General features: G+C 34.0%; 1 protein-coding gene across 3 annotated transcripts; it reads right to left on the bottom strand.

Annotated features, from left to right (window-relative positions):
* Positions 1-11,863: 11,863 nt before the first annotated feature.
* ABCG32 (pleiotropic drug resistance 4) lies at positions 11,864-23,123 on the bottom strand. 3 transcript variants are annotated; one of them, XM_088208635.1, is made up of 24 exons: positions 22,524-23,123; positions 21,282-21,402; positions 21,105-21,193; positions 20,951-21,035; positions 19,833-19,992; positions 19,682-19,758; positions 19,491-19,590; positions 18,727-18,810; positions 18,341-18,642; positions 17,983-18,264; positions 17,517-17,833; positions 17,280-17,440; positions 17,093-17,196; positions 16,164-16,320; positions 15,944-16,066; positions 15,763-15,854; positions 15,348-15,680; positions 14,983-15,273; positions 14,629-14,712; positions 14,196-14,329; positions 13,871-14,098; positions 13,050-13,221; positions 12,706-12,960; positions 11,864-12,561 (listed from the first exon to the last, which is right to left on the bottom strand). In XM_088208635.1, exons 1-24 carry the CDS (start codon positions 22,796-22,798, stop codon positions 12,289-12,291), a joined length of 4,299 nt encoding a protein of 1,432 aa, XP_088064761.1. In that variant the 5' UTR covers positions 22,799-23,123; the 3' UTR covers positions 11,864-12,288. The 3 variants fall into 3 exon arrangements, with proteins under 3 accessions (XP_088064761.1, XP_088064762.1, XP_088064763.1); XM_088208636.1 differs by having other exon boundaries at positions 18,727-18,817; positions 19,537-19,590; XM_088208637.1 differs by lacking the exons at positions 19,682-19,758; positions 19,833-19,992; positions 20,951-21,035; ... (1 more) ...; positions 21,282-21,402; positions 22,524-23,123 and having other exon boundaries at positions 18,727-18,817; positions 19,491-19,511.
* Between the last annotated feature and the right edge of the window lie 2,898 nt (positions 23,124-26,021).

Raw genomic sequence — 26,021 nt, 5'->3', positions numbered from 1 at the left:
TATTGGAAGCAATTTTTGTAAACGCCCTGGAAATTTAAAATGAAATGTATATTAAAAAATATCAAATGCGGAAGCGAAGTCAAAAATTCGATTAACATCCCTTACACTAGAACCAAAAACGTGCTCACAATATAAAAGATCAAACTACCTAAATGAGAAACTTGAAAGTAAAAGCTACGAATATGACTATGGAGTCTTTAGGCGTCCCCTTCGTCTTCCTCCTGCGGAACCGGCTCGGGAACAATGTCTTCCTGATCTGAAATGATTAAATAAGGAATGAGCTACACTAGCCCAGTAAAGACATCACGATATCTCACCGTCACGGAGGTAAAGGTGTGTAGAAAACACCAAAAAGACCAATGGAGCATAATTTACAACAAATCCTTTTATCAATAATAAAACTTTTACCATTCACTTACCTCGGTGAAATTCATAGAACAATATACGAAAGCAATAACATCATCATCATCATGAAATCATATATAAACTGTATAACATAATACTTATCAAGCCTTTCGTAATTCAATCGTTACACAATATATTTTCCTCATTTACCAGCCCACTAGTATCCATGGGGATCCATAGGGGTCCCGCTACCCGTTAACCCTTAACACTTGAAATCATATTCCAGGGTCGTCCCCATACCCCGTCCGGTATGGGCGCCAAAACTATAAACCTCATTACCCCGTCCGGTATGAGGGTGAAACGGGCCGTCCCCATACCCCGTCTGGTATGGGCGCCAAAACACATAAGATCTCCATACCCCGTCCGGTATGGGAGACCACAATCCCGGTAGGGTTCCCTACGGACCCGGTCCGTCCACCATCTCCCAGGATATCTAGTCAGGCTGACCACATTATACAATTACCCATTTACATAATCTATCATTCTCTTTTCCCTCAGTCAGCATCATCAATCCACATACAAACAAGCAAAACAGTAATTTATGTCAAACAGACAAACATACAGCATCAATATCCCAGTCATTCAATTCATAATCAACAAAACAGTAAAATATGCACATGAAACTATAAAATGAAAACATCAAACCTCATACTGCATTTAAAACTGTAAAACAGGCCAAATAACAGTTAACCGACAAACACACTAGACTCGGGCTCCATTAGCGACCTTAAGTAGTTTCATACATTCGTTGATTCATGGAATACCGTTTTATCATTTATTGAACTTTAATACCGTGATAGGAGATAGGGTGAGGGGTCCTTACTTGTTTCGGGGTCCGAACACGGCTTCACAGTACGCCTACAGGCTGTCCCTAATTTTCCCTGAATTTTTTCCGGGGAACTGAAACGCACTACTGGTACCTACACGTGTTCCAAAAAAATCCCAAATTAGGCCCAGGGCCCCTTTCGGCCAATATCGCAATTCCGGCACGGCGGCTCCACCGTGCTCCGGCGACGGCGCCGCCGCAAGCGGCAGCGATTTGCCTCGGTTTGGCCGTTTTTGGCCGTTTCCGACCGAATTCGGCCACACTTGTATCGATCCTTGCGATTAAACAACTCTAGAGCCCTCAGGGGGCCAAAAAATTACAGAAAACCGAAGCTTACCGGCAGCGGTGCTCTCGGGTGCGGCGGCTCTCCGGTGAAGTTTGTGTTTTGGTGATTCGGCTTCGATTAACCTGTAGAGAAAAGAATGGTGATCACAGTGATATAAAAATTGCATTAAACGGAGGCCGGGAAGGGCCTCATCGGAGGCAAAAACTGAGGAGGTGCGCGGCGATGCCGCTGGGCTTCGGCCGTGTTTTCCGGCCGTTTGACCAGAATTTTGGCTTCGATTTGGCCACAGGGGAAATCAGCGTGGAAAAACGAGTCGGGGGTATGAAATTTACCTAGATTGGCGGTCAGAAATCTCTCCGGTGCGGCGGCGGGTGGCGGCGGCCGGCTTCTGGTTTGTCTTCTCCGGCGAGGGCAGGCGGCTAGGGTTTTGTGGTCTGGTGTGGGGGTCTTATTTATACTCTTTTGCCTTTTGATCTCAGCCGTCCATTTTGATTTAATCTGGGCCGTCTGTTTTTGATTGAATCTGGGTCGTCCGTGCGATTGCATCTGGGCCGTCCGATCGCACACTTGATCTGGGCTGTTCGATCGCGCATACGCGGATCGCCAACGTGGCCCGTCCTGGATCGACGTGGTCTTGCCACGTGGCAGGTTCCGGTTGGCCGGGACTGCTGACTGGGTCTGCTGACGTGGCCCCTTTTTTTTTTTCTTCAATTTAATTTTGAAGAAGATAACAATTGAAACTTTCATTTGGTACGTAAAAACTATTACATTTTTTAATGAAATTGAATATATATACATATATATGTCTGTTTATAAATAAAACTAATTAATATTTACAAGTGAAAAAAAATTATAAAGATATGGTACCATTAATTTAAACAGAAAAAAAAAAATTAAATAGATCAGATATTAGATTTTTAGATATATACTCACTTGGTGGGTGAAAGGAAAAAGAAAAGGAAGGTGAAGGTTCTGGAAATATATAAAATAATTAAATGAAAGAGGTGAAGATAAGAGAAAGGGTAAACTCTGCCTGGTGTCTTCTCAGACCTCGATGGGTTAGATTGCTCTGAAAATTAGGCATTCACGTGCGCCAAAATACAAAAAATCATTGGAAAATCAAAACGGTGCCTTAAAAGACTTGATGTGCTTCTTTCTTACTTACTGTCCATTTAGGAGATTTATCCAACTTCACCTTCATACATCTTTATTAATACCTACTCATGGAGTTTTAATATTCAAATGCCAAGTTTGATTGTCGTTTGTCTTGTAGCATGTTCTAGATTTTTTTCTTTTGAAAACCAAAGCTTTATTAGCAATCCGTGAACTGATATACATCACTCAATTAGAGATTTATCCAATTTCACATTCATACATCTTTAATTTTTGTAAGGATATTATATTACGGTAAATGCCAAGTTTGCTAGTCTTTTGTCTTTTAACATGTCGCATATCTTTTTTTTATTTAAAAAAAATTAAAACTTTATCAGGAATCTGTAAGTGGATATATATCATAACAAATAGTTAAGTATAGCTAAATATACAGTCAAAACCAGCACTCAAACGGAAAAAAAAAAAAAATCTAAACAAGAGTCACAAGCCTAAACTAGGAAGGACTCTAAATATACAACAAAATATCATGTGTATAGGCTAGTAACATCCCACACCACCCATACAGTTTATGTGTGCATGCACTTCTTTATGTGCGAATGTCAATGTGCTTCATTCTTCTATGAAAAACTGGATTTTTTGTCATTGTAATTAATGTTTTGTAGTCACAAAAGATTTTTTTTACTTTTTTTTACTCTTGATAAAGATCAATAAAGAGTCTTCTAAATCATATAGTTTGACATACTAAGAAGTGGAAGCAACATTTTCTACCTCAAAGGAAGATAAAGTTGGTATAGTCTGCTTCTTGAAACTTCATGTTAACCCAAGACCAAAAATACTTTCATAAGTGCTCTTTCGATCACTCAAGCAACCTACCAAATCACTATCAATGACCAACTTAAACTTTGAAAAATGAGTATACTAGATTCAAAAATCTGATGTTCCGACAACATAATGCAGGATCCTTTTTGCAACTCTAAAGTAGTGTTCATGAATCTTGATATTATTTTAGTAGAAAATGAAATATTTGGTCAAGTATGAGCCAAATAAATTAAACCTTCAACTAAACTACTGAAATTTCTTGCATTAACTTTTCAATACCATCTTCAAGTTGTAACTTTTTTATTTACATTCATAATTGTAGCTGTAATTTCGAAGTTAAACATGTTAAAATTTCTAAGTAGAACATAATATAGGATTCCTTTTGCAGCTCTAAAATGTGTTTTGTAGGACTATTCTTGTCACGAACTATACCCCGTCTTACAAGGTAATGAGTGAAACATACTTAAATAGCATAAACTCGAATTAAGTAAAATAACTTAATTTTATTAATCACAACAGAGTTACAGAAGTGTTACATCTCTTAAATGTAAAAATAAATATATGTACGATACTCTAAATTTTATTAGTTACATTACTAAACAAAAGTATAAAACAGTAACATTAATTTTATAGTTAATTTTAAATTTTTTTCTCCATATCACCGCTCACTCTGCATCAATATTTTCAGTATCTGAAGGGTGATAGGGAGAAAAGTTTTGAAATTAAACTATGAGATTAACGTTATCGTTTCATATTTTTGTTTAGTAATATAAGTAATAAAATTTAGAGATTCGTATATATTTTTATATTTTACTTTTAAGAAATGTAATACTTCTGCAACTCTATTATGATTAATAAAGTTAAGTTATTTTACTTAATTCGAATATATGTAATTTAAATAAGTATCATCTGGTCATTAATCTATAAAACAAGATACAGTCCGTAACAATTCATGAACCTTAATACTATACCAACAGAAAATCAATATTCAGTCGAGCATGAGCCAAATAAATTAAACGTATAACTAAACTTCTAAAATTTCTTGCATTAGCTTTTTCAATACGATCTTTAAGTTGTAATTTTTCATTTATATTCAAGAGCGTAGTTATAATTCAGAGTTAAACTTAGTAAATTTTTTAAAAATGCTAGTTGCATATTTCTTTTGTGAGATAAACACTCAATTTGCTCCTTGTTTCACCTTAATTCTAAGAAAATAATGCAACAGAACTATCTTTCAAATATTTCCGTCATTTTAGATCCAAATTTGAAAATGAGAGAGTGAGATGAGCTCACATAGATTATATTATCTATACATATATAGATTATAAGAATATCATCATTACTTACTTCTTTAAGTAAACCGTGGGCACATTTTCACTTCTTTTCGACCCATTTTCCAAAAACAAATGTGACTCAACTTGTTGTACCATGTTTGTAGAGCTTGTTTTAATCCGTAGAGTGCATTTCTCAGCATGTACATCTTTATTTTTTTGACATTAACCGTAAAACCTTAAGTTTGTATAACATAAATTTCTTCTTCTAACTCAGTATTTAAAAATGTAAACTTAACATTATATTAATAAATAAGCCATTATAATTATGCGACTAATGCCAAAAAAATTCATACTGTTAAAATGAGCAACAGGAAAAAATATTTCTTCAAAATCAATACCTTGCTATTGTGAGTACGTTGCCTTATCCTTTTATATGCTCCAATTCGCATGGAATTTTGTTTTAAATGTTCACTTTAAACAAATAACATTTGTACCTTCAAGCAAATTTATCAACTCCCAGGTCTCATTCTTTTAAATTGCCATGAGTTCCTCCTCCATTACATTTTTTTTACTCTTTTCTTCTTTTTTTTTTTTAGCTTCTTCATAAGTTGATGGATCTGACACTAGTAGAAAAAAAAAGTCACTAGATCTCTATCAAAGATCTAAACTTTCTTGTAGGTATCTCATCTGAGGATAAGGTGGCACTACTTAGAGTTGTAACAGCAGGACTTGGTGAATTTGTGGGGCTGCTACTGCTTTAAATCGAGGGGTTAGAAGTTAGTGATTTTGTCAGTGTTAATGTTTATATGGTCTCACTGGTGGAACTTTTAAGTTAAGTCCTCTAACTATTACTACTCCAATTCCAACTTATTCATTAAACACCACATTTCTGCTAAATATATAAACTAGATTTTCTATGTAGTTTTTTCTTTATGGACTTACCAGAACATATGCAATATAACCAAAAATTCTTAAATGGTTTATTGATGGTTTAAACCTCTCCAAGCTTCATATAGTGTTTGATTCAAAATTACTTTTGTAGGAGCAATATTCAAAAGATACATTAAAATTATAACTACTTTTACCTAGTACTAATTTTAAAAGATTTTTAGCCTTCTATAAGCATCTTATCATTTTAACAGTCGTACGATTCTTTTGTTTAATTACACCATCTTGTTCAGGTGTAATAATGCTCTCAGTTTTATATAAATATTATTTTCTTTTAAAAATTAATTAAATTCATTTAATAAACATTTACCACCTACATCGAGGTATACGACTTTATGAAAGACTTACTTTACTTCTCAATCAAAACCTTAAATTTCCTGAAGTACTCAAAATTTTTTAATTTGGTTTTCTAAAAATACACCTAACTCTTGTAATTAAAGTTTTCAATTATATGAAAAAATAATAATAATAATGACTTTTACTAAATGGCTCTCCAAGCATTTCCAATTGGATGCTCTCCAAGCCTTTCCAATTGGAACTGACCTCTTTGTTCCCTTAACATATGTACATATGATTCATAAAAATCAAAAGAATTAATTTTTGACAAACCAATTATAATACCTTATTGATTCAGCAACTTCAACCCATTGACATTGAGATGCCCATACCATAAAAGCCATAATTCAGAATCATTTTTTCACTAGTAACAAGAGTAAAGTTTTCCATATTTGAGACATGAAGTGGAAAAATCTTTTATTTTTTGTCATGTGAACATTAACCATTATCTGCCTAATTATTTACCCTTAATAACACATTCTTTCTCATCAAATAAACTTGATATACATTAGCCTTCAGTTGCCCAACATTTAGTGAATTTTGTGTCAAACTTGAAATAAATTGAACATTTTGAAGGATTTTTACTTTACTATGACTAGTACTGAGTGCAATTATTTTTTTTTTTCCTTGAACATGAATTTCTCTCTTATCACCATGTTTGACTTTTATCTTTTGAGTTTTATAAAGTTCACTAGAAATTTTTTTGTATTAAATATATGATTTGAGCAATCACTACCTATAAATCACACATCATTTGAAACATTAACAAAATCAGAAAATGTCATGAATAACTTATTTTCTTCTTCATTTGGTTTTGAATAATTCACTTATATCTCCTTATACTTGAAATCTACTTTTACATGCTCGTACTTACTGTACGAATAACATTGAATGGAACTTTTATAATCCTTTTGTTCAATTCCTTAGCTTAACTCCTTTATTTATGCCTCTGCCATGGACTTCTCCTATATTTTCATATTCTCTAATAATAAATGCCTCTCCTTTCACTTGAAAAGTTTTCTCTTCATGTTTACAAGAAATCTATCTAGTATTGCCCCCATGAGCTTCCAAAGAACCCATTAGTTTGTTAAATAAAATAACATATAAGCTTTTCTAGACTATTCAATTATAGTTACTATATGATCAAACTTAAGAGTTAAACTCCTCAAAACATTTGTAACAATAGTTTAATATGTAATCATATCTCTATATGCACTCATTTGATTAACAATTGTTGTCATTCTATTGATAAATACCTGGATATATTTACTATTTTCATCAGCAAGATTTCAAACTCATATTTAAGAGTTTGGAGTTTGGATATAAAGAATAATACCTTGGAGTCCTTTTCATTTTTCCTTAACTATTTCTTTTTATCGGGATCAACATATCCATTCTCTATTAAATCTCAAAGATCTTTAGAGTTAAATAATATTTTCATTTTAATATTCAAAAACTCATAACTCTTTGTTTTAAAGATAAGAATGAGAGACAATAAAATTCTAATTAAATTACTATTGTGGTCATGGCCCTAATACCAAAAATGTTGGAAAAAGTAGAAAAAATAATGTAGTAAAGGAAAAAAAAAATTGAGCAGAGAAGTCAAGAACACTTTGTAAGAAACAAATAACTTTAAAAATTGTCACTAATTTGAAGATAAAATAAATGAATTACAAATATCTAATCTGTAGACTTACAACCAAAAATAAATGAGGATAAAAGATTAGAAAATCGTAACTAACTCAATTAAATAAAATCTAACACATATTTTATATGCTCTAATGAAACCTAAAATCAGAGGAAAAGAGAAATTATCCTTTATTGCAAAGTTTGATACAAAAATCTCGTGATTTTTCTGTTTGGCTCAATTACATTCCAGGCGTCACTTTTAGAATTAAAAAAAAAATGGACCTTTTAAGGTTGAGAATTCTTCATGTTTAGGCATGAATTTTCCTCATACATCCATCTATCCTTCTTTTAGTAAATTTTTTTTATGGATGATATGATTATTAAATTCCTACAATGAAAGTATCCATGCAAAGATTTTGGTTGGTAGTTTTAGCTAAGCAAATAAACCTTCCTTGGCATAAGAGACTTTCACAAATGAAACTTTATGTTTGAATAAGTCAAAACTTTACAATTACTTTCTGTATGTATATGCCAAAGACATATTCTGACGGCGGCTAGTATAATGACCATTTTGTTTGTTACAATGAGTTGAGATATAACTATTTTAACTGTCTATAGTAAAATATATATATATATATATATATTAAATAGAAGGAAATAACAAATGAATAGTTTTTATTGTATGAATTAGATATTAATATATTTGGATATATATATATATATATATCTCTTCTAGAAAAAGAAAAAAAAAATGATTTCTATTTTCAGAAATTGATATCTGAAGCATTTAATATAGTAGACTGTAAAAGGGAAGAAATAGATAAAGAAGCTTAAGAATTAAGGGAAGGGGAGCCTGGTTTAAAAATTAATAAAATTTTAAAACAATCAAAAAGGAAAATAAAAAATCTAACTTCAACCGCACTTCTCTTTGTTTTTTTTTTTTTTTTTTTTTTTTACTCCTCTCTCTTTGCTCCTTCGTTCATGTTTGGATTAATTTATTTTATTTATATAAAATTATAAATTATCTATTACCGGTTATAAAAACTTAAAATAATGATAATTTTCTTTCTATTTCTATTTTACGGTATTGATAATTTTCTCTTATCCTCGTAAATTGAACAATACTATCTTATTTCTAATGCTTATATTCGTTCTAAATATTTTATTTTTGATCTGATTTAAATTTAAAATTTTTGTTAAATGTTATATGAGTTAGCCACATAGTATTTAATATAAAAATTAAATAAATAATTTTATATATCTAATTTTGAAGAAAATAATTTAATTTAAATATTATTTTAATATATAATATATAAATTTAATAAACAATAAAAATACTTATCATATAAAAATATATATATGATCAAAAATATACTTAAAAACTTATTTTATATACTCACTCTGTATCATATGAAAATAAAAAAGGAAAGTTCTGGAAAGTAATAAGAAGATAAATGAAAGAGACGCAGATTGCTCCGGACGAAAGAGGAAAGTAAAGAATGCTGGTACCATCCCCGGGTTCGGTGGGATAAATTTGCATGCTTTCCATTAGGCATTTCACGTGCACCAAAATCCAAAAAGAAATTAATTGGTAAATCAAACGGTGCCGTTCCTTTTTATGCTGCTCAATTCGAAATTTATCCAATCCCACATTCATGCATCTTAATTAATTTTTGCAACTGTATTTTCATATTAATTTTTTACGATAAATTTTCATATAAAAATATTTTCATAGTGACGTCATAAATATAATTATATGTTTAATATTTTAATATTCAAATATCACTCAAATTAAATTATATATTTCTTTACCAACAAAATTGCCCATTGTGAATATTCTATAAGCTTAAAATTTTTGCTATTAAATATTAATAAATTTTCAGCTTAAATTTTGGTTATTTTTATTTTTGCTCTAAATACTTTTTAATCACAAAAATAATCCACCAACTTCTCAAATCTTTTCAAAAACATTAAGATCGGAGAAAACCCAAAAAAATTTTACTCTTGTTTGGTTCTCTCTTTCCTCCTTCTCCCTCATCTTTCCCTCTGGATGAAAGAAAAACCCCAAGTTTTTTCCTCCCATTTCTTGTCTCTTCCCTTCTTCTCTCTTTTCTTTCTCTGTATAAAAGAAAAGAAAAATCGTAGCCACCATACAAGGTAAGGTTGCTTTTCGAAGCAACAATCCTTCCGGCAGATACCAAAAGGCTTACCAACTGGAATCCATCAATGTTAGGTTATTTTTGGAAGATTTCCGAAGTTGCAACGACGGATGGGTGATAAGGGACTGAAGCTTGGAGGCAGCAGAGGTACGATTAGTGGGAAACTTGGGAAACGAAAGATTGATCATTACTCTTTGGAAACAGCGAGAGCTTCTTGTCTGCAAGCCTGAATCTGTATGTATTCGAGTTCATGGTGGTACAGGAATGGATATACATGTCCCAAACCCGTACTAACCATATCTTTTTTCAAAGAAAGATGAGAGAGAAGATGGAAGGAGAGAAGACTCAAAAGCTTTTTAGGTTTTTCTGTTTAAAATTAACAATGGTTGTGTTTTAAGGAAAAAGAATTAAAACTTGAGGAGATTATTTCATAAAAAACATATTTAAAACTAAATAAAGAATGGAGGAAAGTTTAGGAATTAAATTTGTAATTTGTTTCCTTTCTTTAGCAAATAAAGGTTTAGGCCATGAATATGGTAAGTTCAAGTTCAGGTATATATTTAGCAAGAAAGTTTCAGTATCAAATCAGACGATAACCTGATCAATAAAGAGAGTTTCTTCTTTTTCTTTTTGAAAAAACTCCCGTCAAGTTTCTTACCCTAAAGGAGATTGATCTGTTAAATATGTTTGGCAGGCCAAAGCTCATGCATTTTTTTATACATTTTGCTGGAGCAATTAAATACTTGTTCTGCACAAAAAGTTGGGGGGATGGACGGCATTATTTGAACTTTATTGGGTTTTCCCCCCCAAATTCCTCTCTCTTTCTAAATTGCTGTGATTTATTTTTCTTTTTGTCAAGACATTAGAATTGAATATCATATTTTTTTAATTTTGAAAAACTACAAATCTGATCCACTTGATAAACAATAATTTTTAATTTTACATTTAAATTCTTAAAAATTATTTTTATTAAACAGAAAAAAAAAATTCTTTTTGAAGTGACAGCATTTTTTACAATTATTTACACCAAATATTAAACAATATCTAATTAAAAATAATTTTACTGAATTATTTTAACAGTATTTTAAAAACTAACAGCTCAAACGTCCACTAAATGATTGTCAATCACATTCTCTCTCTCCTCTTTCATTTGTCATCTCTCAGGACTCTCTGTGTCTTGAAGCAACAAAATAAAGTCAACTAAGTCAATACCAGATAAAGATTTAGTATTTTAGTTCCTTGATGTCTCTCAGATTTTGGGCTTCCAGATTTATCCAATTTCAAACTATTCCTAATCTTAGGTTGCTCAAAATAGAATATTTAATTTTGTTGTAGATTCAAAAAATTTTTTCTATTGCATTGTAACAATATAATAATATTCAATGAGAGAGAGAGAAAGATGATCGTGTTGTCCAGAAATATGGGGGGTTTGGGAAGCATATGAGTTGCAGGAAATGGAAATGGATACTGGCCATATATGGTCATGCAAGGGGAAGGGAAAATCTAAAAGTTTTACCTGTTTTTCAGCCATTGACGAATAAATGGACAAGGAATTGGGTAATCTATAAAGAATTTAACGGAGTTGATATGCTTACCAGTCAATTTGGGTCAATCATCTTTTTGCATAATTTTAAATGCCACAATATTTTTGTAATATAGCATAAATTCGAGTAATTTTTCTTAAAATAAAATATAACTGTACACACGTATTTATAAAATTAAAGATATAGTGAATGGACCTAAATAATCCCAAAACAGCTCAACGTATGTCACCATGAACTCCCGTACCAACCACTGATATGGTTAACAATGAATTCACACAACTTTCAAATCGTTGGTGCAAATTTTACCAGATAGACTAAAAGCCTGAATCATGCGGTCATACATCCGTATGAAGAGCTTCAAATCCATCAAGAACATGACAATTTGATCAAGAACTGGAAAACGGTCATTAACTTTGTGCCTAAAGTGTTAAAAGAAAGTTGTTGATGGTAAGAGGAGATTGTAAGCTGTAGAGATATGTTGCCTCCGTTAGCTCTGTATACTTTTTAAGACCAAACTCAGTAAATCAAATAAATAAAATCCTAAATTTTATTTCATTACTAATTCAAATATAAATGACTCCACATTCGAAATTATGAAAAATCTCCATGTATAAGAATTACAATCAGTAATCAAATTATAAACTTCCCGCACAATCATTCCCCGAAGAAGTTGCAGTATTGTATAACATGTATCTATATGCCGTTTATTTAGTTTTGTAGTTTTCCCCCTTGCTGAATTGCCAAATATAATTTGCGTTATACTTACAATGAGAGATTCCTGCATCCTCTCAATGACAAAAACTAGTAGAAAATCCTAGAATACGCCATATACGTACCTTAAAAGAATTCACCTTGGTTTTACCACTCAATAGGCAACATATTTACTTGCCATGCAGACAATTACCCAAATGAAGGTTACTTTTGACTCCGTCTAACTCCAACCAGCTTGTCATCTCTTCTGGAAGACGAAGGCTTTTATTGCAAAAGCAAATATCAGAGCGAAAAAAATGCAAAAGCCGAAGACCATAATACCAGCTATACCCAAGAAATCATGTCTATATCCAAGAACATCTTTCAGCAACTGCCTTGTTGGTACACGGGTAATTCCATCCGATAGCGTCACAAGTCTATCATCATTACCATACTGTGAAGTCAAGAGGCCGTATAGAGTCCAGGCTATGGGATTTGCCCAGTAGTACCATCTCCACCATATGGGTATTCTCTGAAGAATGTGACAAGTTATATAATGCAGTGATCTGAGGGATAGTGGTTTCAGGATCATCTTTTCTTAAAAATTAAAATGATTAAAGCCAATCAAGTTATAAGATGCGTTGACTATGAAGAATTGTTTTATTATATTCATTACCTTGTGAGAGATCATAAAACCACTGAAAAGGTTCCAAAGCATGTAAAATGGAGCGGCGATGATAGCGGCAACTTGATGATTCGGGGTCACAGCAGTGGTCATCATTCCATAGAAGGTAAAGTATAGCATTGTAAAGTACATGAAGAATATGTAAAAAATGAATTTTGAAGCAGTCCACTCGAAGGAAGCCATAGAGTAAAAGATTGTGCTGTAAATAAGTGATTGTGCAAACACATAAGGAAACTCGATAAAAACCTGCATCATATAAATCAGGAACTTGTTAGACTCAAAGGATATATATACACAAAGACATCCAGGGGAACGGAATGAGGGGTGAGCTTGACCTGAGCAAATGCAAATGGAAGCGCGGAATACAACCCTGCAGCTCTCTCTCTATATGAAACAGATCTTTCTATAGAAACAACAGGTTGGACAGCAGTACCATTAGTTATCCCAATAAACAAGATTGCTGCATACATGGAACCCATGGCATTGAAAAGGTCTTGCTGCATTTCCCTGACACAAAAAGACCTAACCATGACCACAGATGGTACAAACAAGCATCTAGACCAAGGTAAAACTCAGCATGCGTAAACTGTAGAGTGAAAGACACTTCAAAGACTTTAAACTCAGATTTATAAGTAAATATTTATGATGAAAGTATTATTTCAAAAAATATATTAGCAGTGTTATTAGAGTCCCTATTTTCTCCATAAATACTTAATTCTTGTTGGTTTTCTTGCTTCCAACACCTTTGGCTTTGACTCTCTAAACTTGGCTGATGTCAATGATAATCAGTGCATCCTATTTAATGCTCAGTAATTGTTCTCTGTTTCTGAGGATAGATAGTAATCTAAAACAACTCATTTGCAAAAAAGCATTAGCAAGTGAGAACATATTTTTAGAATCAAGATAAATCCATTGACCAAATTTTCTCATGGGGATTGAAATGGCTGTCTACCGATCATTGAAAACACCAAGTGATATAAATTAATTTAATCTAGAAACATGATATATCAAGCAATTTGAAACCAAACAAAGAAATCCAGGGTAAAAAATATGATGCTAATATGGACTTCTAAAAGAAGTAGCATCTCGAGGATATGGAACCAGAGTATCAAAGCTACCAAGAAACCTAAAGATTCTGACAGGAGGAGCAGAAAACCTTTTTGAACCAAATCCCCAACATATTGTACCAAGCATCAGTGAGATAACAACAGTGTAGAAGAAGCGAACTGCTGTGTATTGTGGGTTCCGCCAGTATGACAGATTCTGCTTCCACAGACAGGCTAAGAACTGGTTGAAGAATGGCTGAGCATATTTAGTTGGAAACTCCAGTTCCTTGGAACTGCTATTAGGCTTGCTAAGATTTTCAACCAACTCTCTATTACGTCTGAAACAAAAGAAACCAATGGTTAGTTAAATAACAAAAATACTTTCATGTAAAATAAAAATCAACAGCAGAAAATTCACAAGGAAAATCAACAAACTGAAATAGATCTGAATTTCGGTAAACTTCAGCAAAATCAACACCCAGACGGTGCTCTTCAGCTGAACAAGTAACCTCAAGAATCCATGCAGCAGGATTATACCCAGGACTGATCTTTTGCACTCCTTCAACTGCCTACAGAAGACAAAAATGACACAGTAAGGATGAGCACCAGAACTGAAGCTATTAGAACGTTCTCATGGAAGAATTCACACCTGCAGAGTTTCATCGAGACAATAAATATCTTACATGTAAGTTATGAAAAGAGTCAATATAGAGGTAGTCATATCTCCTGAAATATTGAGCTATTAATGGTGTAAATACCACTACTTATTCATAAATATGAAGGCCCAGCTACTGACTCAACTGAAAAGAAAAAACCTTAACAGAGTAGCTCAAATATTTCAAGTGGTAGGATAGGAACATGCATCAACCTCAAAGTACTTTATAAGCTCACAGGAATTCAGGCCAAGTGGACCAGCATATATAAGCTCTCCACCACGCTTCATAAGCAAAAGCTGCAAAGAAAAAAATATAGAAATAAGAAGGAACTCAGGATTATTAGAAAGTTGAAATGGATTCAGACTATGTATTGATACTGTAATAGAACTACCTCAGTAACTGAAGAGCAGCATATCATCTAGAATAATATGCAAGCTACAACAGCTACAGGAATGTAGAAGGAAGATATTAACTAGTGAGAAGAGTTTCTGATTTTTGTTAATCATATCTAAGGTCAGAAATGAGAAATTATTATCACTGTCTACAAAACCATAAGAAGATAATACCTCATCAAAGGATTCAAAAATGTCTATGCTAGGCTGATGAATTGTGCAGACAATTGTTCGCCCAGTATTAACAATATTTCTCACAGTTCTCATCACAATGGCTGCAGCTCTTGCATCCAAGCCTGATGTGGGCTCATCCATGAACACTATAGAAGGATTGGCAACCAATTCAACAGCAATGGTCAACCTTTTTCGTTGTTCTGTTGACAAACCATCTATTCCAGGTAGGCCAACCAATGCTCCACTTAGTGGAGTCAGCTCTACAAGTTCCATAACCTCCTCAACAAATGCCTGAAATTTCAACATTTGGGAAATCAACCGATGCCCAAGACATGCAGAGATGCAAAAAAGGTTGCATTATTTACCCTTTGTGTCTCCAAGTTGACATCTGAAGGTAACCGGAGCCAGGCAGAGAAGAGAAGTGACTCCAGAACAGTTAAGCATGGGGAATGAATGTCATTCTGCTCACAGTAGCCTGAAATTCTTGCAAAAGTTTCCTGTTTTTTGGGATAACCAGATATATGCATGCTCCCTTCTATTACCCCACCAGTTTTTCTACCAGCTAAAACATCCATTAGGGTAGTTTTCCCAGCACCACTGACTCCAACCAATGCTGTAAGCACACCAGGTCTAAATGCTCCAGTAACATTAACCAACAACTGTAATCTATCTTCTGTTACTCCTTGTTGTTTCAATTCCTGAAGTTAAACTTGGATGAGAAGAAGAGAGTTAAAATATTTCAGAAATCATTAGCAGAAAGTAATGGAGCTGTATGCGTACCAAGGGGACATCTACAAAGTAATTGATATTGCTGAAAGACATTGAAAGTGGTTGAAAAGGCAGAACCATGCCTCTTTGCGTAAGATATTTACCTAAGCAAAGGAAAACACAACAGAAATCAAGAGACTGTTCTGCATGTAAACTAACAATAAAACAATACCCAGAAATCTATTTTACAAACCATTAGCAGAGCCTGAATACTGCAAGTACTCTCTCAGTTCAATGACAACATTTTCACCTTTCCTTCTTTTGTCTCTCTCCTGAAGCTCTTCCTTGGAGACAACAGCTTGCAGCTTTCCCAAAGCTTTTAAAAAGATTGCGGCATGCACAAAATTAGGCTCTTTTACACTAAGCTTGGAAGTTAATGTTAGAAGACCTTCTTGGAGAAAAAAGGAGCTTACGATTAAGAAAAGCCAGGAAGAATGCAAACAGGATATTGAACAGAACTGTGTATCCAAGTAAAGCACCAATGCCAATCCAATACCAGTAGCTCTCAGGAAAATCACGTTCTCTTAATAGCTTCTCACCCAGAGATACATCAATATTGGTCGCAAATCTCTACACAAACAAATAAGAGGGAAAGACCAAACTGCCACTTTAGCCTGGCATAATAATCACTTCATATAAATTATTTAGACATTTTCTTCATTATTGGGATTTGCAATTTGCAATTAAAACACGCAAAACCTAGAGGCAAGAGCTCTGTTTCCATGAACATAAGTCCCCACGTAAACATCTTGTACACAGAAGAAAAACATCCCCACTTCTACGACAGAGATCTAAAACTGGAAAGACAATTATATTTTTACGAAGGGAACCTGGATGCATTGGATCTGTAGTACAATGCCGTACTCGTAAAATTAAAAGGACACAAGACTTTAGAGACATTGCAACAGTGATTATACAACACACCCTAGAATATTAGCATGGGCTAAATCGTCTGTAAGACTAGAAAGTTTGGATACTGTCCAACTCTAATTCCAATAAGCATCTTTCTGTGATTACCACGGATGTTCTTCTTTCCTCATCTGATGTTGTTTCTTATCAGCATTATCTGAATCTACCTTTCATCTAATCATATTGTGAGTGTGACAGCTAGAAATAATTCATTGTCATATTAACCAAGTAGCTGATGCAATTAAACAAACAAAATATCCATCATTGCTATGGAGACATTCAATATATCCTCAAATATCATTTAAGAATCATTGCAGCTCTTCTCAACATACTTCCTTTCTATTTCCATAACTCACCATGATAGACCCAGAATAACTTCAGACCCACTATGATGAAAGGAGTATATAAGAGAGATAATAGCAGGTCATATCACCTTATCCCAAGAATGACCAAGAAACTCATTCACAGAAGCTGCATTTTGAGCATACATCAATGGAGAAATCCAGTAACCCCAAATCCACCAACTGGGTATACGATCTGCCAAAATAAACCAGGTGATAGAAGATGATAATAAGCAACAAAAAAAAGCAATTAAGCAAAAGTTGCAAACATATATTAACCTCTTGAAATGATGAATCCTCCAAGAGCCATAACTACTAACATTGCAAAGGATCCAAAAGTGTTGGCAACTATCATATTTCGGCCTAGAGAACCAATAACACGAAAGAGGCCAATAGACAACTGATGCAGAGAGAAAAACAACAAGAATTGCCGAAAAAATCTGCAGAATAAAGAAAGTGAAAATCCTGATAAAACCACCAGAAGTCTCATCAAATTCAATTAAGAATTATATTTACCGAGTAACCTCAGGATCATATCCAATTGCATAGTATGTAACTGCCACCCAGAGAGCAGACTCCATGAGAGAAGTTGGGACACTTAAGGCCCATGAAGGAAGCGTATAAGCCCAGCTAGGGTAGAAGCATAAATCCCTATGCTTGTAAAGCACTGGCAGTTTGGCAACCAACATTGAAACCTCAGTAAAGCCATTGAAGAGAATAATGACCATAGAAAAGTATAGTGCTCCAAGATACAAATTTCCATCATCAATTGTATTGTGGTGCATTGTTGTCCTCATAAAAACTGTCATGGTGATCAAGGCAACCAAAAGAAGCTGCAAAAAGTACATGGCATTCCAAAAATAGAATTAAAATCTCAAAGTATTTCTCTTTTCCAGATGACACAGTTCCAAATCATGAGATTAACGATAGCTGCTTTACTGACCAAAATGTTAAACTCTAGACCACCAAAAAAATGCTATACCTGAATAAATCTAAAAACATAAATAAAAGAGTTCCGCTTCATTAGCAGTCTTTGCCACTGATAATTGGCCTTGAGAAGTTCTCTCTTTGTCACACCATAGTGAGAAGTTGACAAAGCAGCTGGATGATTATAACGTCTATCAAATGGGATATGCAATTCCCCAAACAAATTCTTCCCAGTATGATATGAACGAAAAGCTTCAGCAAATTTTCCTGGAGGTATGTAGCGATAAGGACGGAAAGGAGCAGACCAGTACTGTTCTTGGTCCTTCTTTGATGTAACCTGTGTATAAAGGATCTCAGAAACACTGATGAATGGTAGAATATAAATTTCAGATTCCAAATTCCCTACAACTTACTTCTTGCAAGAAGTCTGCCACATTCTTCCTTTCAGGACAACTGAACCCCATAAACGAAAAGAAATCGAGAACAGCATCACGGGGCCCCTGGTAGACAATCTGGCCCTCACATAGAAGTATAATGTCATCAAACAATGCATAAGTCTCGGGAGCAGGTTGAAGCAGAGATATAACAGTAGTCCCATCAAGTGCACGGGTAGAATGACTAAGATACTTGATTATATGATGGGTGGTCGAACTATCAAGCCCATTAGATATTTCATCCATGAAAAGGACCCTAGCTGGGCCAACTAATAGTTCAGCTGAAAATCATATTTATACCCCGTTAGCATCTACAGAAACATATAGCATTATTATTTACTAAGACACACAAATATGACATGCACCTGTTGTGAGCCTCTTCTTCTGGCCCCCAGAAATTCCCTTAAGCATTTCATCTCCCACCAACGTGTCAGCACATATATCCAACCCTAAAATCTTTGCCAGATTTATTTTAGCACTTCAGAGTACTTTAAGGAATTAAGTTGAACAACTAACTACTAGACAGATTTTTTATGTACTGCCATAGTCCACAAGGAGCATTTCACTTTTCAAATACTTCCTAATTGCTTAGGTCTGATGGGACAGTTCTCAACAAACCGAAGAACAGGATTTCATGTCTTTTCCACAAGGACCAGACATTTTTATGACCAGAATTTGGGATTATCAATTCCATTAATTATTTTTCCTTGATTAACATTTTAGCATTGGTTAACAAAATAAGCAAAACCCAAGCTAACTGATCATACCACAGTCTGTAGGAACACTTAGTGGGACTGTTAAAAAGAGATGCTGGTCGTCAACATTGTTTTGGATTGGGAATTTCTAGTAAGAACCAATATGAGAACAGACAGTAATCTCAATAGAAGAAAGTATATGTAATCTGAAGTGATCTTTCATATTATTTGACCCCCTGCTGGGTTTATTATGGCATTAACTGTTCAAGTTCAACACTATGCCGGCCCAGGGGCCTAACTGTAATTTTATTCTGAGAGGAACACAACTGTTTTGTTAGGAGGTTATTAGAAACTATACTTTTTTACTACTTTTTATGCATTTAATAACAAAAAAAAGTAGTGATCAAGTTGAGTTTAGAAGGACATAATGGTACCATGGTTACCATACATATCCAATGCCGTCATGCATCCAGAGAATACCTTGATAATATACTCCACCACGAGGCTTGTTTCCTCTCCTCCTAAGGCTAATGACTAAGAAAGATATAACAACAGTGATAAACAGTCAGAACTTATGAATTGTTAGGCAATAAGAAAATTTAACATTTCATATGAATATAATTACCTTCATAAATATGTCCAGGTCTTCATCAGGTTTTATTCCAGCCATCTTTTCTCTTCTTGCAAGTTCCAAAAGCATATCTTTCGCAAGTACTATAAATTAGAAACTACGGAAGCATAAATTATTTTGATAACTGCAACTTTATGATGCTTACCGTATTTAAATCCAACACCTTGACAGCGACCTGCAAACTCAAGAGTTTCTCGCACTGTCATCTCTGCCACATGCCAGTCCTGTTGGCTGACATAAGCAGATGTCCTTGGAGGAACAAACTCACTTAAACTATGTCCATTGTATGTGATTCTCCCTGATGTCTTCAAAATATTTGAGATATAAATAAGATGTGAATGAGCAGTTCAAGGAAATACCATAAAGTTTAACACGTAGCCAACTGAATCATCAATAGTTCTTAGTTTAATAGTGTTGGCAATCTGTAAATGACATTTTAAATAGTTGCAAGGCCTGAAAGGACAATTAGATTCATTGGATATAGTGAGAAAGGATATTGACGGAGTCTGTTAAAGCTCATAAATTCATCAACAAGGATCACCATGCCTGATTTGGAAACATAATTCTGGTATCATCATCTGATTAATTCCAAGACTATATGGTAGCTTATTCTCCAGTTTGGAGGTCAAAAGCAACGCCTTGAATGGCTTTTTTCATGTGGGAAGCTGTTAAAGAAAAAATCTTAACTATTGATATGTTGAGAAAAAAGGTATGATGATGGCTAATAGGTGTTACATATGCAAGGCCGAAGAAGAATCATACAACCACTTGTTACTTCATTGTCCTATGGTCTACAGAATTTGGGAGTACGTGTATGGGATTATGGGAATGAAGTGGGCCATAGCGGGTAGTGTTAGCAAGGAGTTTTAGGTGTGGGCTGGCTTATGTAAAAAGAGAAAAGAATTATTCCTTATTCCGATTTCTATTATGTAGGCTGTTTGGAAGGAGAGAAATATTAGGACTTTTGAGGGTATTGAAACAGACATTGTAAATATTAGAAATAAATGATTTCGTATTTTTGATTATATTTTGATTGGTCATGACATAATAAATTAGGAAGATATTGGAGCTGTCATGAACCACTTGATCGAATTATAATTTTGTGTTTTCGGAAGGTATCCCCTGAGTACATTTGTGCATAATAATATTTATTTTCTTTTATTTCAAAAAAAAAATGGTAACTTATTCTCCAGAGGATTTTTTTAATCAAAGAATATGATTTGCTCAATGCTTGGGTACAGAACGTGAAACATAGACTAGTACCTGCAGGCCAGGCCCAAGGCGTCCGGCAAGAGCTAAAAGCAACGTTGTCTTTCCAGAACTTGGAGGACCAAGTAGAAGTGTCAATCTAGAAAATAACACTTAAACTTAGAAATTTGGTGGCAAAAACATTGAGTAGTTGAAATTTACCATGTACCTTGAAGGTCTAATAATACCACTGAGGTCATCTAAGATTGTCAACTTGCTTCTCTTCCCTCGGTAAAGCCGCAAGTGCCTTAATAATGCCTGGATAATTTTCTCTCGAGTAAGTTCAAATAAAATGTTATATACCATCAAAATGGTAATCAGTAAATGGAAACTGTGGTGAGCTTACCTCGGAAACATTGAAGATAAAATTAGGAATAGTTGGTAGTGCTCTGCTTCCAACATGAACAAAAGACTCAACTGTCAGATTCTGAAATCGAACTTCAATCTTGGGAAATTCCAAATCTACTCTGCAATGACACGGGTGGAGAGCAATGTTCAGATGAGTGCACTTGTAAGAAACCCAACTGTTATAACCAGTGCCAAACATTCATATAGGTCTCATTTGGGCACAAAATTAATGTTCTCCGGTGTTCTGAATAACTGAAACGTTAACAGTCACCATTTCTAAATTTCTTTTTTTATATTATGCTTTAACACAAATAAAAAGAATCCCCAGTAATCATCTTGTAGATATCAAATCCCAAACCATGGAACGTGAACACTTCTCTTTTTGTTTTAACTAAATTTTGAAATAAATTTCCTGAAATGAAAATTGAAAAGGGGAAACCCCGGGCTCCACTACCTATTTGGATGACTTGTTCCACCAAAAACATCATAAGAATAAAAACTCACAAACTTGAAGGTTAATTAAAAACTCAGCAAGCTTCAGGACTAATTTGTTGCTTTTCAATGTTTTCGGCAAGCGAAAGTAATAAAAAACAGAGTTTTAAAATAAAAGATCGTTTCGTCGGCAGTGAAAAATTAGAATGAAAGAAAGCTTGCTGAGTAAACTAGGCTCGTCCAGTTGATGTTTCAACTTTCAATTGACTTGATTCGCAAGCGGTCAACGACCCCCCATAGATTTCGAAGACAACACCTTCCGTCCCTCCAACACTCGTTATAACCAAGGTGAGAATGGACTTCAAATGCCACTAACGTTCGTGAAATCTCTGAAGAAATTCAAGACTAATGAAAAATGAAAATCTCTATAACGAGAGAAAAACGCCCACAATCCTAACCGATTAAATCGAAATTTGATGCAGACGTTGCATAATAATGACGCAAAAAACATAATAATGACGTTTTAGTTTCTATAAGAAAACCAACGACGCTTTAGTTAAATACTTCTCCACATACATCCAAAATTCAGGCAACCGCGCTTAACAATCCCGGATCCTGATCTCCATTCTTGTCCATATTCTCTCACCATCAGGAAGCAAACAAATGAAAGGAAACAGTGTACGGTAACAACAAAAACCAGTTCGACACGAATCCAGATAATCTCAACCTGGAAAAATAAACGACAAATAAAGACGAAAAGGAGCGGAGAGGGAGAGCTCCAGAAAAGAAGTGATGAATAGAGGATTACGCGTCGAATCTCTTCCTCATGCGATAGAAAAAGCTCTCGGGATCATGATCGACAGAGTTGACAAGTCGGTCAAGGATGACGCGGTGGTCGGGAGCCCGGAGCTCGCTTACGTCCACCTCCTTGAAATCACCAACCATATCCTTGAAAATGCCCCTACGGACACGCGCGTAGGTTGGCAGCCGTTCCAACGCCGCCCATCGCAGCGCCTCCTCGTCCTCTCCTTCCTCCCTAAACGACGTCGACCTCGCGAATACGTTCTCCGCGGAGTTCCACATTGCATCCAAATCTCAAAAACAACTACGAAAACCCTAACAAAAGAAGGATATATCTATATACATAAATCTAGCAGTGGATAGAGAAACGAGAGAGGAGAGGTTGTGAGTGTTGTGTGTGCGTGTTATGTGTATAATGTGCGAGCCACTTTAAGTTCTGTTCATCCAACTTGGTAGTCGAGCTCTACATTAATGGCGCTCTCTCTCTCTCTCTTCCATGCCATTTCTATTCTTCTATTTTTCTCTCTCCACAAAGTGAAGTTGTTTTTTAGCTCTCCTGAGAGAGTCTCTTCTCGTGCTATAATCTGTACGTTAAAGTGTGACCCAGTTCTGTGCAGGGAATGCTCATTAATAGCCGCGGGAAGGACAAAACCGGCGGGTTTTTTCCGAGTCGGTACTTGCGCAAGTATTTAAATATATTAACTCGCCACGATATGTCACAGATCTCATATAACAGGGGTAATATGGTAATTCCGTGTCATAATGTTGACAGGTGTTCTGATCTGGAGGTAGTTGGATTTTGACTCAATACCAGCGAGTGGGTGATATTGTGGGTGCAATTTGAATTGAAACGGTTGAGAAGTGGCACATTTTCATTAATTCCGTTAGAACTTACCACGTTATCTGTTGAAATTTTTATTATAGTTCAATATTTGATTTTCTTATCGTTTAACGATTTATTTCTGTTATGTTTCGCAGTTAAGCAGGTCATGAATAAGAGTCTAAATTTTTCTTAGAACTTAATTTGGCTTATTTAAATTTTTTTAGAGATTAACTGGATCAAAATTTCAATTAAATGAGCAATTATATAAACGGATTAATATATATATATATATATATAAATTTCTACTTGAGTAATATAAGTAAAACATACTGTTTGATTTAGATTAAATTTTAAATTTTAAAATAAAAATAATATTTTCATTTTGAGTCAATTATGTATATAATTTAAGTTAGATATTTTGCAATTTATTCATTAATATATAAGATTACAACAACATGGTACTAAAATTAATGATACAAATAGATTTTATTCAATTATAAATCAAATATATAATTGTAATTAATTTGTACTTATTGTATAACTAATATTTAAGAATTAAATAAAAATAAAATAAATTTAAATCAAACACAACATATAAATAAAATAGAAAATTTCGAATTTATATTTACTTCAAGTAAAATTTATTTTAATTAAACTTTTCTCCGCATCTATTTTTATTTTATTTATTTATTTTATTAAAAATAACATAAAATAACCAAAACAAGTAAAATATTTAAAAAAAAAAAGATTTAAAATTTTATATTTAATTTAATTAAATAAACTTTTATTCTTCTATAACATAATAATGTAAATCTTTTAAAGAATTTTATAAATAATTTATAATTATAAATACAACCTTATTACAGTAATATGCTTCTTTAATCATTTTTTAATTACATATTTTGCAAAATGAAAATTTACATTTTTTACTGCTTGGTAAACTGTGGATGATTTTGAAGGTGAGAGGGACAGGTGAGAAATGAGTAATAAAGGACGAGTAGGAAAGTCAAATGGTGAAGGCAAAAATTGTTTTCTTAGGTGTAGGTAAAAGTTAGAAATTAGACTCTGAAAGTTTTACTAATCTTTAATTGCCTGTCGTTTACCGAATATCGCCCGAGACCATATAGAATTGTTAGAAAGATGTAAGAAAAGTATAACATAACTTTATGTTATGCGCAGAAAAAAAAAACAATTTAATAAATACACTATTTCTAAAAATTTTAATATTTCTCTTATTTTTTTGGTCAATTTAGTATTTGCATTTTAAAAAACGATTTAATTTAATACTTTATCTTGACAAAAATTAACACAATCAACTTAAAATGTTACATGTTAAATTTCTTGATACATTGCACCTTCTTTGTTGATCTAAATGTTATTTAAATATCATATCAGATATCACGTAGTTATTTCTTTTAACTTAAACCAGTGTAAATTGGTCTAAATAAAAAAATAAAATATGCTCAAATACGTTGAAAAACATATTCTCATCATCTTAATAAAGTCTAACGGGCAGATAATGTGTGCTTAGACATGAAGACATATTCATGTCAGATCTTTACACGTGGAATGGTTAAGTTCATTTCGATGGACAGGAATTGTCAAACAATAGATTAAGAGCTTGAAATGCTTTAAAACAGATATTGGAAGGGAGCAACAAAGCAGCAAGGATGATATTTAGACCAGGAGTTATTGTTGTTGCAATTGAAAGACCAGTTGTAACACCCGGACCCAAAATTTTGGCCTAAAATAATTTAATATCAATAAAAATAATAATTAAAATAATTTAGTTTTTAATTTTTTGTGAATTTTTTAAGAAACTTAGGTTTTTAATGCATTTAAAAATATTTTCAAAAATGAGGGTAAAAGTAGAAATAAAGGAGAACTTATTTGAAAAGAAATCTAAAAAACTAGAGAAAAAATGAAATTTATAAAAGTTTGGCCACATGGACCGCCACGTCAGCATTGCGGCTAGTCTCCGTGCGCCGCATGGGAGACACGTGGACACGTGTCTACGCGTGAGGCCACATAGGCAATTCTCGTGCCAGTGGATTCAACGGCCTAGATCGCATCCTACACGCATAGAAGGCCTTGATCTGTTTCCTCTTCAGGTGCGATCGAACGACTGGATTTGATCAGATCATATAGTTTAAATTAATTCCCTAAATAAGAGCGATCCAATGACTGAGGATGAGTCACGTCTCCTCAAATGGACAACCTAGATTTAATGAAGAAGAGTATTTAAACTCCTCTTCACAGGGAACCCTAACCTTAGGTGTTAAAGAGGAGATCGGAGAAGAAGAAGAAGGGCAGCCGGAAAGCGAACTAGTTGCTGAAGAAGGAGACTGGCCACCGTCGCAGCCGCACTGGAGCCACTACCGTGCCGAAAAGGTAAATTTTTTTATCATTCCGCTCGGAATTGAATTTCAAACCTCCTTACACCCATATTGGAGCCAAAAGGACAAAGGGTGAGTTGAAAATTACAAGTGAAGGTCAGCCGAGCCGTCGCGACCACAATCCAAAAACCTCTACGATGAGCCCCTTCTCATTTTTCATTTCCCTCGATTTTTTTGATCGTTGTGTTCCTTATTTCATTTTGTTGCAGGTTAGCCGAATAAAAACCCTGACTGCAAAAGGGGAACAGTGGAGCCGCTGCATCAAAAAACCTCTCCACCGGTAGGG

The sequence above is a fragment of the Carica papaya genome, chromosome 7 (genome assembly GCF_054855325.1).
Source record: "Carica papaya isolate Zhongbai chromosome 7, ASM5485532v1, whole genome shotgun sequence".
Taxonomy (NCBI): domain Eukaryota; kingdom Viridiplantae; phylum Streptophyta; class Magnoliopsida; order Brassicales; family Caricaceae; genus Carica; species Carica papaya.
Note: the sequence above shows the minus strand (reverse complement) of the source record. Positions and strands in the feature narration are given on the sequence as shown.

Excerpts from the sequence above, each read along its gene's own strand:
- ABCG32 (XM_088208635.1), bottom strand. The coding sequence starts at position 22,798 with ATGTGGAACTCCGCGGAGAACGTATTCGCGAGGTCGACGTCGTTTAGG. Across the intron at positions 21,194-21,281 it reads TTATCTTCAATGTTTCCGAG|GCATTATTAAGGCACTTGCG; the intron begins GTAAGCTCACCA and ends AAAATTATCCAG. Across the intron at positions 19,993-20,950 it reads GCCTTGGGCCTGGCCTGCAG|ACATCAGGGAGAATCACATA; the intron begins GTACTAGTCTAT and ends AATATTTTGAAG.